At 41.6% G+C, this 17134-nt stretch overlaps 2 protein-coding genes across 2 annotated transcripts; one reads left to right on the top strand and one right to left on the bottom strand.

The window, feature by feature from the left end:
- Window positions 1-4628: 4628 nt before the first annotated feature.
- On the top strand, window positions 4629-5369 carry LOC310950089 (regulator of G-protein signaling 9-binding protein; the record flags this gene model as incomplete). Its single annotated transcript, XM_083917752.1, has 1 exon — window positions 4629-5369. One exon carries the CDS (start codon window positions 4629-4631, stop codon window positions 5367-5369), a length of 741 nt encoding a protein of 246 aa, XP_083773878.1.
- Window positions 5370-12088: 6719 nt separating this feature from the next.
- nudt19 (nudix (nucleoside diphosphate linked moiety X)-type motif 19) lies at window positions 12089-15298 on the bottom strand. The gene is made up of 3 exons (XM_083916573.1): window positions 14489-15298; window positions 13192-13399; window positions 12089-12594 (listed from the first exon to the last, which is right to left on the bottom strand). The coding sequence occupies exons 1-3, from the start codon at window positions 15284-15286 to the stop codon at window positions 12383-12385; spliced, it is 1218 nt and encodes a 405-aa protein (XP_083772699.1). The 5' UTR covers window positions 15287-15298; the 3' UTR covers window positions 12089-12382.
- Between the last annotated feature and the right edge of the window lie 1836 nt (window positions 15299-17134).

Raw genomic sequence — 17134 nt, 5'->3', positions numbered from 1 at the left:
GAATCATGAATGCATCTTTGGGATGCAACGGCAACAACAACACCACACACACACACACACACACACACACACACACACACACACACACACACACACACACACACACACACACACACACACACACACACACACACACACACACACACTACCCTTCCTGAGTGCTGCATCACATTTGCTAAGATCAATACAAAGTTTATATGAGGGCTTTTAAGGTAGGCTAACTTTGCTTTGAATATGGAGGCAAGAGAGGGAAATTGTGTGTGTGTGTGTGCGTGTGCCTGTGCCTCTGCGTGTGCGTGCGTGCGTGCGTGTGTGTGTGTGTGTGTGTGTGTGTGTGTGTGTGTGTGCGTGCGTGCGTGTGTGTGCAAGTCACGGTTGAGTGGAGATCCAGTCTGGACCGTCGTGGAGTTGAGGCTTGACTCACAGTTCACCCCGCTGCTGCATGCTGTGCAGTGTAAGAGACCACATAGTGGATGAGGTCCATCAATAATTCAACAAAGATAGACTTCCTTTTCCTCTCTATCTCTCTCTCTCTCTCTCTCTCTCTCTCTCTCTCTCTCCCCCCTTGGTGCTCTGCCTCTGTTTCTCACTGAATGACTGAATGTTCCTCTTACATCCACAAACAGCATCCATCTCTGGACGCCCTCATCTGCCCGCCTCTGCTAGCCCAGCCGTACCAAACCACTTAAAACAAGAGGCAACGTGCTTCCAAATCTAAATTTGAGGCCCAAGTAATCTTTGGCTTTTAAGAGATTTTTTTCATTTTTTTTACAAGACATCAAGTCAGCTTTTCATGTTCATGTCAGATTAGGGCTACACAGAGGGCTAATCCTGTTCCAGACACTTTATCTCAGACGTGGGCATCGCTAAGTGTGTGTCAAACTTAAAGGCGTAAAAAGCAGTGTTTCACAGGATTTTAGGAGATGATATTTTTACCACACATTGGCTCAGTGGTTCGTGGTTACTACTGCCTCACAGCAAGAAGGTACTGAGGCCTTTCTATGAGGAGTTTCTTTGTTCTACCATACGTATTTGTGGGTTTACTTTGGGTGCTTTGGGTTCTTTATTCCCCACACCAAAACACATACGTTAGATTTAGACAAATCCAATAAACCTCTTATCAAACAACAAAACAGATGCGTTCAGACATTTAGTGGATGCCGCACATTATGGTGACTGCACCAGCCATAAGTTAATGTCTCTAGAAAGCCTATTTAATATGAGAGAAAAGGGTCAGTCAGTCAGTGTATGAGCTTTTTCCTGGGATTATCAAGAGAGTTGACAAAGGTTATTCAAGAGTTTTCTATAATCTGTCCCCTGTTGACCATTATCTCGCATGAAGTGTAGCGAGTGCCAGAAGGCTCCATTTCCTGCCCATTGATTCCATATGATGAAAATGCACTTTAGACAGACGACAACCTCCATTAAAAGATACATTAGAAGGTATTTTATTGCTAATCCTTAGGAACCTGCTAATCTGGATTTGAGCATTATATAGCATCATTTGCAAACTGATCTATACCAAGTTATTTCCCTCTCTGTTGGTTCCCTCTTCATCTTAACCTCTTGAACCTCTGGGGATGTTTTTGCTCAATTTTAATTTTAATTCCTGGCTATTGACGCAACACGCCTCAGCCAAGCATGACATACAGTACATTCTTATTTTCAGGACAGTTCACCGCCATTTGTCATGTGAGTGGAATCATATGGCCCATATTATAATCTATCATACTTTTGATGTGCCAGTGGGGGGTGAAGGTTAATGGCCAGATGTGAGCTGTCCATTGACACTTATTAAGTGTTAGTGATCCTACTATGAATACAAACACCTCTGGCACTATTTTCAAATATAACAGCACTGGAAGAGACGGATTTATGCAGCAGACTGATGTCAAATGGAAGTCACAAATGCTGCCATGTGAAAAGAGTTTTTCTTGTTTCTTTGTGGACTGTAACCTTGGCTTAAATTAAAACACACACACACACACACACACACACACACACACACACACACACACACACACACACACACACACACACACACACACACACACACACACACACACACACACACACACACACACACACACACACACACACACACACACACACACACACACACACACACACACACACACACACACACACACACACACACTCGTAGCAGTTTATTTTTTCAGGATTTATTTTTCTTCCCATAAGTCAGTGCAATGAATTCATGAGTGTAAAAACAACTTTAAATTTTGGAGCTCCTCACTATCCTGTTACTCCTCTCCGTGTAACAGCAAACCACAGAGAGCCTCTGCACAGGAAATCATATTGAGTGCTCCATGATGTGTTCATTCTGAGAGCAATCAGACAGCAGCGTGTATGACTCATCCCAACACTTGAATGTAACAAACCATCTTACCAGCAACCTTATTATAGGAACGCAGACACTGAGCTCACAGCCAATTTTTATAGTGTAATCCTGCAATTCTGACTCTAGAGAATCACCTCAATAAGAACAGATTGAACAGATAAAAATGCTCAAGTTTATAGCTGTCAACCGGCCACGCCATGTTTGTGTGATGGACTTTGGCTGTGTTTCTGTATTTGATCAGTCAGGATTGGAAAAGCTTGCTGATATGTCGTGAGCTAAGAAAATGTAACTCATGGAAACTGCAGTGTACCTTTTTTTTGAACAGTAAATTAAGTCTTTTATTAACGAGGAAATAGACCAGAGTTGATGACATTCAAAGAACAACAATAAATTCATCCAAAAAGTCAAGAGCCAATTATCTCTCAAAAGGCCCTCAACCACATCTTCACAGCGTACAATTAATCCAACTGCTATTCATGAATCTTGTGACTTCAATTCAACATGTGAAACACTGGAAATGACTGTTGCCAATCTACGGCACTTGCAGTAATTATTCAATACCTTGTGGGAAAATGTCCTTAGAGTGCATGCCAAGAGGTGAGAGGTTGCCATGGAAACATATTCAAAGGGGGAAAGAAATTGCCAAGATCTTAACAAAACATCTGACTCAGCCAAGATATTTCTTAGTCAGACATCACTGGCATGGTTACCAGCAGTTCAGACATACAGTATATGAAACAATACAGCTCACAGTACAAGCTGAATTAATGTCATGAAATAATGGGGTATAAATACTATTGCGTCCGTAAAAATGCATACATTCTAGGGGATGCAGTGTGTGTGATGTCTCGAAACTAATTTCAAACTGGGGAGACGTGGAATGGATGAAATAAATAAACAATAAAGCAAAAACAATGTGACTCTCCTTCAGTTCTTCGGGCATCCTCTGCGATTCAGCCCATTACCTTCGCACTGCAGTCAATGCATCATTAGGCCCTGTCTGCCTCAATAATGCAAAAAGAGCAAAGCAGGCAAACACTGCACAGCCATATCATCCTCTCACCTCTCAACACAGCAGGATCCAAGTAAGTAAACAACACATTATACCACCAACATCCTTCCTGGCAAGTAACTGTGTGCAGGCAGGTCTGTGCTTAATTGACTGTGAGGCATGCAAGCAAGTATGTGTAATATATGGCTGTGAGTCACTTCACACACTTATTATCCATTCTACACTACTGTCAATATAATGTGTCTTTATTAAGCAGATATAGGGTGGTTTAAATGATCAATCAGGTGAAGTGTGAGCTCTTTCACCCACCACTGTTTTTAAATGCAAAGACAAACGCAGAGAATGCTGAGTATCTTCAGTCAGTCAGCCATTGTTTCAATTGCCTGAAACCTGATGGCTAGTGGCAGATAGGTTAGGGCTTTGTGATTTGACATCCCAGCGGATAGACACCACAGCACTGCCCACGTTAAGGACAGAGCAGCCAATGACAGGCTGCTTTCAAACAAGACGCCCGTGTGATGGAACCAATGGGAGCGTGGCTGCTTTGTTTCCCTGCCTGCATGGCTCTGTTTAGTGCGCACATGTGACCTCAGAAGACGGCGCTTGCTGGCGTTTAAACATCATCGGCTGTGGTGCTGAAGCGGACAGCTCCTCATACAGATCAAAACTAAACCAAAAAAACACAACGCCTCGTAATGGACACTTTGAAGCCTTTTTCTCTATTGCACTCTCAGTGAGGATCTTCATCCCCCTCCCCAGCCGCGCATATTCTTCAGCAGGGACTTTATTTTTGAGCTGCCGACGAGAAAGGCGGCCGCGTTCTCTCCGCAAACTGCAGCGAAGCGGATGTTGTGACACCTGTAGCTGAATCTGGATCTCATTCTCCTAAAAGAAAAAGAAGGTTGGATTGTTTCACGTCCATTCAGCATCCGCCCTGCAGGAGAGGCGTCCCGGTGCTGTCTGATCTCGAGTGGGGAAGCGCAAAGGTATAGCCTAAAGCCATTTACGGACGCATTAATATCTAAGCCGCTCTCTGTGCCTGCTTGCAGACAGGAAAGAGCATGGGTAGAGAGGAATTTGCTCTGACTAGTGCATTGAGGGGATTTGTAGAGCTGGGGGTGTGCTCCTGCTGAAACTAAACTAAGGACAGTGGATGAAGCGCCGTCACTAACAGCTCGCCATTACTCTCCAAGCATCTTTTTGTTTTCACATTTTTTGGTGAATAGATATATTCTTTTTTTTAAATCAGTTATCATGGGGAAAGATGAGTGCAAAACAATGCTGGACGCTTTGAACAAAGTGACCGCCTGCTACAGGCATTTGGTCATTGCTCTGGGAAGCACCTCCGACTCGCAGAACCTGCGAGAGGAGCTGAAGAGGACCCGCAAAAAGGCCCAGGAGCTGGCCGTGGCCAACCGGACTAAACTGACTTCCCTGCTCAAAGACAAAACCATCAGCAAAGAGGACCGGGCCGAGTACGAGCGCCTTTGGGTGCTGTTCTCCAGCAGCATGGAGCTCCTGGAGGTGGACATGAAAAGGTCCCTGGAGATAGGGCAGGATTTCCCCCTCAAGGTGCCAACGAGACACCTCATCCAGACGGGGATGACCGGCAGCACCACTACCGTGGCGGCCCGGGCCATGAGCGTGCAGAACATGAAGTACGAGGCGGACAGCAACATCGACACGGCGGACCTCAGGGACCTGCAGTCCGAGATCTCCCAGGTGACCCAGATGATGGAGGAGATGGAGATGAAGGTGCAGGTGGCGCCGTGGGCCGTGGAGGCAAAGCAGGAGGCGGGCGCGGAGCTCAAGTCCAACATGAGCGTGGGGAATTCCTCCGTGGGTGTCATCTCCATCTGCGATGAGGAGCCCAAAGAAGAGGACGGAGGAGGCAACAGGGATGCTAGTTTCGCGTCGATCTGTGCCGTGCTCGTATTCTTCGTCATCGTCACGGTCGCCGCGGTTCTAGGATACTTGGTCATCAATATGTCCTGAACTGTCTAAACAACCAACCGATGGGACACCCGCGCGCTGCTGCCCACGGGCGCGTCACTGTGGTTATGAGAGCCACAACAGCTCCACAACAAGAGAGAAAGAGCTGCTTCTTGTTCTTCTGAAGGGGGCTGAGAAATTGTGGACATGCAAAGTTATTAATCTTTCTCGGATTTTGTGAATGTATTCGGTGGAGATGAGGAGTTGCACTAGATACAAATGTAGAACAACCAGAACGGACGTCAGGCACAATATGAAGTTAAGTATTTTTTGAGGAGCCATGGGGGTCGTGTAGGCTATTTTTGGAATAGCGTGGGGAAAAAAAGTCCTGAAATTACGTGACAGTGTCTGGCCATCAGGATGATAGGCCTACAAACAACACGTAATCCAAGTGGATTAGTGGGGAAAAGCTCAAGCATAAATGTAGCCTACTGTTAAGTATTGCCCTTGATGTTCTGCTGATTGATGCTTTAAATTTATGAATTCAATCCAATAAGTCAGACAGGTTCAAACTAAGGGGGGGGGGGGGGGGATCTAGTCAGAGGAATAAGTGTCATATGGAAACTAAAAGAGCAGTTGTTGCAGTTGGAGCTAATCAAATCACTGCACTGTCCCATATATGCAGCTTTAAAGCATCAAAACAAAACATCTGTGTATTATAGAAGGCCTGCATCTTACTTCATTGCATCAAATAACAATGTGCTTCATGGGAGCCTTTGGGGACCTAAGAGACGTCAACAGTCTTTTAACGCTGCACCAGTTCACTGTAAGCCTGCTCATGTTCCTTTTCAGGTTTTTTTTGCAGTGTTGAATATATATATATATTTATATTTATATATATATATATTGCAGCATGTGAATAGAGGTTTGTATGACTGCTGTGTCAGATAATGTACATACATAAGTATATTTATTTTAATAAAATTTTGAAACACACTAAAACATGCTTGTAAAATAAACCCCACGTGCCAAATGTCTTTGCGCATATGGATGCATTGCATGTCATATTTCCATGAAATAGTTGCTTTGCGTTAAAGCTAATGGAATTTAGATTAGCCCAGTTTGTAATCACTTGCAGAGCTTGACACACATAGGCTACATCAGATGTACACCGATTTATTTTAAGCAGGGGATTAATATCTTAGACCTGTTCGATTTAAAATGGTAAGGAGACTAAAACAGACGCTTTAGCTCTTAATGGTTTTAGTTGTAAGACTCTTTAAAGGTATTTGTGGAATGGTAAGTGAGGGTGGACGGCTGTCAGAGCTACAGCCTGGCTGTTGATTAAGGGGGGTGGGCAGTTGGGACAGTTGTCCTGATAGTTTGAGGTGAGCTCAGATAGATTCAAGTCAGAAATGTTAATCAGATGATATCAAAGACCGACGATTGAATTTACTGCTTACCTATGATTTTATGAAATAAGAAAGGAGAACATGACATCTAATAATGTTCTGCTGTGGTAGAGCATGCTTCCCTTACTTAATCAGGGTTTTAGAAAGGTTTAACTAAAAAGATGCAATTTCACTGTGGGTAGATTTATTTTGATTTATACCTTCCTTTCATGTAATTACAATTGTGTAAATTATTTTCACAGGAAAGCTCATACATATATGCATAAAGAACAATCTAAATATTGAGTCAAAATAACCGTGGATGTTCAAATTTACTTCATTTCTTCCTCCAAACTTTATTAGTTATTTATTTGAAATACATCTCTGGTTACAAAGGTTATAAAATCGTTCAACTTGAGATGGTTAATCCACAATAAAGTCAGAAACAAGATGTTTACATTATCAAAAGGTTTACAGTCAATAATGTCATGTATGGTACATTATTGTAAGGAGATTTACAGAAAACCCACAGACTGCATCACTGTTACAAGGCTGAATTAAAAAGCTGATCCCGAAAGATAGAAGATGTTGATGTTGTTTAGGAATCCAAAAATATGACAATGAGACTGAAATATGCAGTATCAAAATGAGTGCTACTAACAGCTCCTTTTCTAAATTAAGTGTTTTAGTATTTCTTTTATACTGATATGGACCTATATGTCTATAATAAAGTTACATTGATTATGGTAATCTGCAGTACCTATAAGCATGTGTGTCTCTCCTGCTCGTGCTTTCAGGCAGAAAAACTGATAAATAAATCCATGTCTATTCTCTGGATAACAGCAGCAATTCTTACTTGTCATCAGAATTTAAAAAACACACTGCAGTTATTGCTCCAATGTGAATTCTAGGGGGAAAAGTGTGTTTTAACTGCTCCCATGTCAACAGTTGCACATTGAATGAGGTCTAAACTGACTTTAATGATCTCCGCCCCCATTCCTGAGGGCTTTCTCCGATAATTGTACATGGTGAATATAGACCCCTAGCATTTAAAGACCACTTAGTCTTAGTTTCCAGGTGGGGAAGTATATGATAATCTCAAAGGATCCAATTTAATTAAAGATCCTCTCCTAAGCAGAGGTCTGACTCCATGTGGGAGTAGGACAATGGAACAAAATTAAATTTTTCTTATATTAAAAAACACGGTGTAAAGTGTAAAATATCCAAGTTGGATATTAAGATAGCAATCATTTGGGACATTAATGTTAATTTACCAGACTACTTAAATGCCTTTTCCTTTATCCTCTCTTATTCCAGTCTGTCTGCCTCTTTTAAGACCCTCTCAGGATTAGAAACCCAGTGAGAAAAATTAATAGAACATTATAAAATAACTCAAATTCTAAAATCACTGAGACCACATAAGGGAGAGCATTTTTTTGGGCAAGACTGATGCATGAAAATCAGTGGCGTGCTCACACCCGATTCACAAAAGGCTTTCTGACATCTTGTTGATCCTTGTTGTCATCTCATAGAGGCACTAAGCAGCTCTGCCAACAGTGAGTCATGCACATCTTTGAAACTCACAATGGACTTACACTGTCATCCAGAGTTCCAAAAATATAAAGTAAATGAATTAAACATGGGGAAGTAAGGGAGGGGATTCAAATAGTGGAGGAGATAAAGCCTCCTAAAACACTGCACTTTAAAATTCGTCCCTCAAGTAAAAAAAAGAATGTTCATGCAAAAAAGACTTGGAGATAGGCACACTGAAACGATTTTGTTGCGGTCTCTGTTATGCAAGCTGCTTCTCAAAATAGCAACTGCATCAAAGTTTTAGAGCATGTGCTTTGGTATAACAATTGGCCCTTTACAGGTGAGAAAATCGACTGTCGCTGCAGTCGTTTGGAGGCGTTCTATTTGAACTTATGCATGACAGAGCCAATTTATTTTGCTTCACTTCCGTCGCTTGGAAACAAACTAAGCAGACTTGTTCACAGAGAGGCGAGCTACACACTTGGCAGAGACAGACCACTGCATCATCACCTCATCTGGGCGAAGATGGTGGGTTTCCAAGGCTGTGGGTTGCCATAGAAACCCTCAACCGACTCTCCACACCGCAAACAGCACAGAAGGTTGATCAGTGCTATTTCAATTCGCCACCTTTTTCTCACACACACACACACACACACACACACACACACACACACACACACACACACACACACACACACACACACACACACACACACACACACACACACACACACACACACACACACACACACACACACACACACACACACACACACACACACACACACACACACACACACACACACACACACACACACACACACACACACACACACACACACACACACACACACACACAGACACAGACACAGACACATGAAATGTGTGTCAAAAAAGATGAAAATCAGATTGAGTGGTGCTGACCTGTTCTAGTATGCCGCACCATTTAATAAGAAAATGTTCCATTGGGGTCTGTGACATATATGGAAAGTTTGAATGCTTTGGATACTAATCGGAATGAACCCTTTAAAACACAAAGTCAGACATCCTAACACAAACAAACTAACCACAGCTAGCCCAAGGATACATGGATATAACGGTTTCAAGGCCTTATTGGAAAGGGCTGTCTTTCGTCAAGGTAAAGCGGTGAAAATATTCTAAATATATACACATATATATATACATAAAAGTAGGTAGGTAGCTAAATATGTTTAATTACGGTCCCTGCAGGCTTTAGCCATCATGCCCAACCCCCTTCCAAGGGGCATGCCGACCGCCAACTAATGTAGATTACACAGCGACTCTGGATAAATAAGCCTACCTCATACAACCCCACTTCAAAATATCCAAACTATCCCGTTAAGGGACATTTGCTGGATAAAACATGCAGCAACATTATAATAAACCAATTATTTTTGATGTAGAGGCTCTGCAAATCCAAAATAAATACATTTAATTCAAATTTTCTGAAAATGTATTTATCACTCTATATATAGATCTTTCCCTCTCTTCCAGCCCACTAATCTGAGGTGCACTTAGTGTTTCTGTACCGAAAAGATGTGGACTTAAATATATATCCTATATATGTTGCCTGTCCTTTCTCACCTAGATTGTTAAAAAAGAGTAAATTGAGGACCAGTTTAAAAACAGTCTGGTTATGAGTATTGAGTAAGTGCAGCTGTGTAGATATTCTGACTGCATCTACACAGTTACTTTATATAAAGTGCTTTTTTAGATCAGATATTGTAATAGTAATTGTGGACATTTGTCAGGCACCCATTAGACTCATTATTATAGCTTTATGTTATTATAGCTCTCTCACCATGTGCTCATCATAAAGCACCATATGCACAGATCACCTACCTAAAAGCAGTGTGAGACAGCATCAGTAAAATGATCAAATTAATAATGAATAATAAATTGATCTGTTTAATAATACATTAATGTATAAATGGCAGACACAGGGTACAATCCATTTGACAGATTACTTCTGTCAATTTGCCATGAAGATCCATGCTGTGAGCAAGGAAGACACCCAAAGACGCCACACACACACGCACATGCACGCACACACACACGCACACATGCGAACACATACACTCTTTAGCTGCAGGTATTGATTGTATTTCAGCCTGTTACTATGGTTATAGCTAGATTTGGACAGAAGTAAATGGTTACTTCATCGTTTACTTTAAAGTAGAGTGGAGCAAATTAAAATGTTAAGACCATGTCTGGCCAAGAAGTTCTTGAAGAACAAGTTATTCATTTCCACATAAACATTTTTTTCTTCAATAGGCGGATTTCCGCATAGCCCCGATGCTAAACACCGTTCATCTGAACACAATGCATACACTGCCATGAATCAGACCTGAATTAAGTTCCACTGCAAGTTTTAACCCAGCAATAAACCAACTGAGGGAGAAAGCAAAGAGGGCGCTCTACACAATAAAAAGTCAAAATTAGATTTAAATTCCAATTCGAAAGTTGCTCAAATGATTCCAGTCTGTAGAGAACCAATTCTCCTCTATGCAAGTGACATGTGGGGTCCTCTTTCTTTAAGAAGAACAAAAAAAGTAGAAAATATGCATTTAGAGTTCTGCAAAAGCATCTTGCAGGTACACAGAAAAACACAAATGCCTGCAAAGATGAATTAGGCCAATTCTAGTTATTCATCAAAACAGTGTTCCGTCCCACCTGTCTGAAAACAAATCAGTCAGGGTTGACCAATATAACAAACCAGAAACAAAACCACACCACCAATTGGAACACATGCACACCTTAAAAATCGAGTACTATGGCAGACCAACATGAATCAAAGAACTACTCTGATGAAGTACAGACTCTGCGAGCGCAACCTGGCCATCAATCGAGAATGTCAATATGCACTTTTCATGTTGTACTATGTGTTTTGGCAATAGTTTGTCTTAATATGATCATGCTAATAAAGCTCATTTGGGTTTAATTAAAATGAGTCACATCTTTGTACAATAAGGCCATTAGCAATAATTTATTTAACATAGTATAAGTGAGGGAGCTGGTGGACGGATGGATCTCTCTGATGGCAATGATTGCGACATAACAGCCACATGGAATTAAACAAAACAAAAAGACTGGCATCTAAACAGTCGACATACAATAGTCTGGCTGCATAGCATCAGCAGTTAAATGACGAAAGCCTCATGAAAATGGTCCTGTTATTGTTGCAATATCTCATGTACAACCTACAAATCTCTGCTGACTGTGGATACCTCAACTTTAGAAATAAATTAATTAATTAAATGAAAGAAAAAAAAAAAACTAATTTCTTTATATAATAACATGTAGTCCTCTGAACACCAAAGTCCTCACATCCCATTCGCTGTTCAACTTGCTACTTCAGGCTGCATCCGACAGTTCACATGACCCATCGCTTGTTTGTGAAAATCTTGATATTGACTTGGGGACAATGACATAGCTGAAATGGTAGCTTGTCTTGTTAAACATACTGTAAAAATTGAATTCACTGTTTGTCAACCATATGCAATGTTACTGGGTTCTGAGGTTCTGGGGTTCTGAGCAGACTAGAAATACAGTATCCCCCTTCGTATATAAAGTTGTAAATAAATATGTAATTCCTTCTATTTACTGGAGCAGTGAATGTTTCCACTGCATTAGAACCTCATGGGATGGTAATGATTGTACCAGGTTTTAGTTTAACAATGCAGAGTTCAACCTTGGTAAACTTTGACACGCAAATTTGCTCTGCTGACCACCAGCGAGCTGGGTAGACAGTGCTGACATTTGATGGGACAGAGAGCCAGAGCAGAACAGTACAGTACAGAGAAAAGGGAGACAAGCTTGAGGAGCTATTGTGACTGACTAGCGGTTAGCTCACCAGCTACAGCGGTTCCCCAACTACTGTAGCCATGCAGGTGGTTACTGAGAAAGCTTCCAGCCCCACCTACTTTTCATGGAAGAACAAATGACTGTGGCTTAAGTGTGACATATAAATAGAACAGAGCCATTGTTAATGTCATCAGTAACACCAGTGCTTCCCTGACAGTGTCAAGTCAAAATGTCTGCTGTGGAAAAGGTCCATCTGATAATATCAGCTTGGTAAACTTGTGCTGCTTTGTTGCATGTGCACAGGGCTTGTATAGCCGGTGGGGCAAGTCAGAGCTGACTGTCATGTGGGAAGGTTTGCCCTATTACAGGGAGCAGGTGATTGAATTTGGGCGTGATGGTGATCTGTAGATTAATAGTGTATGGATCTGAGATCACCAGGCGGTGCAGTGCAGAATCGTCCTGAGGGTCCTCCAGCTGAGGGTCTGTGCTCGTACCCACCTCAGCCTCTTCTGAAGTGCCCAGAGGGTAGTGTTTGTCACCTGGAGAGAGTGGAGACCAAAGGAAAATAGATAGAGATGGGAAAAATAGACAAATGGTTAATTTATCATAAGAATTTATGTTACGGTTTAATTACTTAGGTTTTAACCCTCACAACGGTTTTAACCCTCATAACCTAGAAAACGATAACAGTAGAACAAATAAATAACAGCAATAGCAGCAGTCAGAATCCAGTCACTACTGCTAAATTACCTTAACAATACACTGGACACTCTCCAACTTTCTCACCATGTCTGTTCCTTCTTACCATAGATATAAATATTTACTGTAGTACTGGGCACTCTAGTGCTAGTCTTTAGCAAACAATACTTGGACAACAGTTTATAGTTAATTTGTTTGGGATATTAAGAATTTATGGCACTAAGATGGAGTATGTGGAAATTACTCATCATGAACTACAGTTCCCATCTTTATTGTAACGAAATAACATGGGGATTTGCAAGCAATAAGAAAACTATAGAATATCACTTCACACTCCTCCATCACATGATAAAGGTTATTTATAATTTACTTAGTGGAACATCAACATGCTTCCTGCTGTTTCGATGTGTGTGTTAGATGCGATGGACAATCCGCACCTGGCAGCAGTGCCGTGTGGCGTTCATCTTCTAGGGAAACAACAGGCAGATAGTGTTCGCAGCCCTCTGCAGCACGCTGGATGGAGAATCTGTGGAGGTCATTAAGCAAAGGGATGCGGCACATGCGGCTGAGCTCGTAGAACTGTGGAGGGGCGATCCAAAACTCCCGTGCTTGGTAACTCTGGAGGACCTCTGAGGGCGTGAACCACTGAAACACAGAGAGAGAGGTAGTCTTACCACTGTACACATCTTTTTCCTTTTAGTTTGGTACATTATATGGCACTTAATTCTGTAGTATCCATTAAATTGATCAGCTGCTGTAAATGGAGAAGACTGTGCAGTTATGTCCACAGTCTTGTACATCTGTCTTCATAGTCAATGGGCCTCATACAAGAACTTTTTTCGTATTCTTATCTTAACTTTCTCTTACGTTTGTGCCACATCAGATTCAGCAAACGCTTCTTAACTTCAGATAACTGTGTAAATGACCTGCGTAAACATGATGAATACCACCTATGCGCAAATGTCTGCAATATTTGCTTGTTTTCACATAACAATATATTGATTAATAGTATTTTTTTTTTTAAAACACATTACAATGACAAGTCATCTTGACAGACTAACAGATCCCCTAGATTTTTTTAATGTGATAGATACATATCGAGCTAAAGACCATCTTGCGATATGATCACACCATTCAAGAAGCCGATTCAGGATCACACCCATTTTCACCCAGTTGTTTGCAAGAATAACATTTACTTCCATCCAGAGATATGAAATCAACAAAATATATTGTGTTACTCTCAGCCTATTAAAAACAAACACATTTCAGTGCATTATCTGTTTCGTTATTCTCTTTACTTAATTGCATAAATAACCTTTTCAATTCAAACATTAATAATGAAGGCAGAAGGAGAGTTGGTTGTTTCTAGTTTGTGTGATGTATTATTCAATTGAAAGAAAAAAAATCAACCTGTCAGTGCCCTATAATGGACAAATGTAATTTGTAATCGTTTGAAATGTATGTAGCCCAATGTAATTTTTTTGTCACTCACTGACTGAGACACTGGACAAGAAGCTGGATTTTTTTTTAAAGAAAATGATTTGAGATCATCATGGTACTTGTGATTGGTTTTCTGTTGATTGACGTCAATATGTTGCTTCTTCTCTGATGCATATGCATTGTATTTTACATAAATAAAAAAACACATGCTCATCGTGTCTCTGTAAAGCACTTTGGTCAACATTTGATGTAAATGTGTTGTGCAATTCACTTGATTTATGCAGCCTATATCACCTCAAAGTGCACTATTTCCTTTTCATCCTGAAGTGTGTGTGGGGTCTCCTGCAGGCAGCAGATGAAGAAAGCGGTGTCAAACCTCTTCGCACCGTGTCGACCTGCGGGAGTCAGCCAGTTGCCCCACTCGTGTAAAGCCCAGATATTGGGCAACACCTCCAACTCTCTGCACATCCTGATGAAGTTGGACGGGTTCTGGTTTACCAGAGCCCTCCACTCGGTGAGGTCACTACTGCACAGATCGTTTATATTGTGGTGTAGTGGGTCTACTTGATCAGGGGCGCTCCTGATCTCTATGCTTTTTAGCAAACGTGTCGCCTCCAGTTTAGACACAACCAGGAGCACACCGGATTCCTCAAACGTCTCCCGCAAGGCGCAGATCCGGAAGGCGACCTCTCCCGGGAGAAGAGAGCCCAGCTTCAGTCGGTCTGTGGCGAACATTGGAGGTCTGGTCTCGACCGGCTGGGTGACACTTCCCAAACCAAAATTAGGAAAGTTCCTGAACGATTTGAAAATGTCCAGCCATTCACTCGAAAAGTCGGAAGAGTCCACCATGCCGCCGGGAAACACATACGCATTAGGCATAAATCCGCTTTTGCTGCTTCGTTTGAGCAGTAAAACATCGTAGTCAAAGCAGGACTTGTGCGGCTGGTGTGACCGTCCGCAGCTGCTGCCCAGCGGTGAACCTGCAGCGGCTGTCAGCGGTGTCCTTGACAACAAACCGTCCGCGGCGAGCCCGTGACCCGCGGCTAAAATCAGAGTGGCCGCCTCCTTCCAGTGTTTCAACTTGGTGTTCATCCTAAAACTGTCAGTTTACTTACTGTTCATTAACCGCTTCTGAAAGTTAGAAACCCTGCGAGGTCAGCATCGCGATATTTGTTTGACGTGATATCCGGGAAGGCTACAAGACTAGCAGAAAGAGGCTGAGCCACCTTACAAAATGGCGGCGCTTGGGGGTATGACACATGCGCAGAAAAATCTGGTCTGCAATTGCCAAGAGGCTCGATGGGTGGCGCGCTTTCATGGAAAGAGAGAAAGAAACGGCCCGAACACACCCTAACAGCAACTAAGCGGAAACCGTCACTTTATTTCCAGCGCATGCGTCATACCCCCAGAGCGCCGCCATTTTTGTTTGGTGTCCTAGCCTCCTTCCATAGCCTTGGATGGACACAGGCAAGCACATCTGGCCCTAGCTGCTATTGCCCCCTGCAGACTGGATGCCATACAGTAGGGTTCTTCAAGGGGGTCCTCTGTATACTCTGTTTTATAATCTTTTCCAACATTTTTTTTAAATGTCTGAAAGACATTATACATTAACATGAATGCAACATAGTATTAGCAAAGATATTCTTGTGAAAAAAACAAAACATTTACACAACCTTGCTGATAGACTAACTGGCTTATAGGCAAGATAGCCACTAAAGTAGCCGTGCTCAAATACAACTGAGCTGAAGGATTCTATGTGCCTTCAAAATATATGTTTAACATTAACAAATGATGTATAAACATATGAATATGTCAATAATGCTTATTGTAATACGTTAGTACTCTATGCACCATACACAGCTGTGTGTATAGACTGTAGGCAACCGTAGCTGTTATGCCCAGTTTACAACTCAGTTTAATACAATATTTGTAGCAGGGGGTCCCAGCTTCGTTTCTCTTTCAGCTAAGGGGTAAGGGGCCTACTCTTTGTAGTCCTACAGTAATACAAAGAGTAGGCCTACAGTACAGCCTATATTTTTTAATCAAATATGTACTTCTATAAGCATTTAAGATTAAACATTTACCATGTTCATATGTCTTTAAAAATTCAACATGAATTTAAATAATTAGAGTTGTGTAGTTTTGCAAAGAACTCCAAACGCTTTAGTTAATTCTAAAAATTAATTAAATGTTAAACATTTTAACTCTTTCTGCTCTCTCGCTGTTTAGCCATGTGTGAAGCTGTTTGACATTACAATGATGACGGAGTTAAAAAGGATCAGATGTAGTTTTGTAAACAGTGTACCCTGTTTCAATGAAATAACACAAATTCAGTAAATAAATACAGCCTTTGACTGATTCTTTTCTTTCTCACTTTCTCACAATAGAGAATATTTTCTTCCTCAGTTAGTTTTTTTAAGCCAGTGCATTCAAAACGTGATACAAACCAGCTCTTAAATGTTTTAGCTGTTGTCTCTGTAACACAAACAAAAAATAAAAACACACCGTGTTATATGTTCGGTAAAAGTGCTCCTCTTTGGATTTGATTTTAACCCATATGTCATCCACATATCTGAACCAATGGCTCGGAGTTCAAAGCCTTGTCCTCTACCTCCACCATGCATAGATTTGCCACAATAGGAGATACTGGTGAACCCATGGCACAGCTGTGTTTTTGTCTGTAAAAAGTGCCTTTAAACTGGAAATTTGTGATCTTCAGTGTCCCCTATTGTGGCACATCTATACATGGAGGTATAGATTTGTCCTTGCCCTGGAGGTACAGGACAAAGCTTTGAACTTCTTCAAAGGAATAACAAAGGTGCAAACCTCTACCGAACATATAAACTCAGTGGACAGAAACATCAAGTTCACCAGAGAAGAAATCAAAAACAACAGTTTGCCTTTTTTAGACTGTGACGTCCACATGTAGAATGACAGGAG

This window comes from Echiichthys vipera, assembly GCF_963691815.1.
Source record: "Echiichthys vipera genome assembly, chromosome: 1".
NCBI lineage: Eukaryota > Metazoa > Chordata > Actinopteri > Perciformes > Trachinidae > Echiichthys > Echiichthys vipera.
The sequence above is the reverse complement of the archived record's forward strand: the minus strand, read 5'-3'. Positions and strand labels throughout refer to the sequence as shown.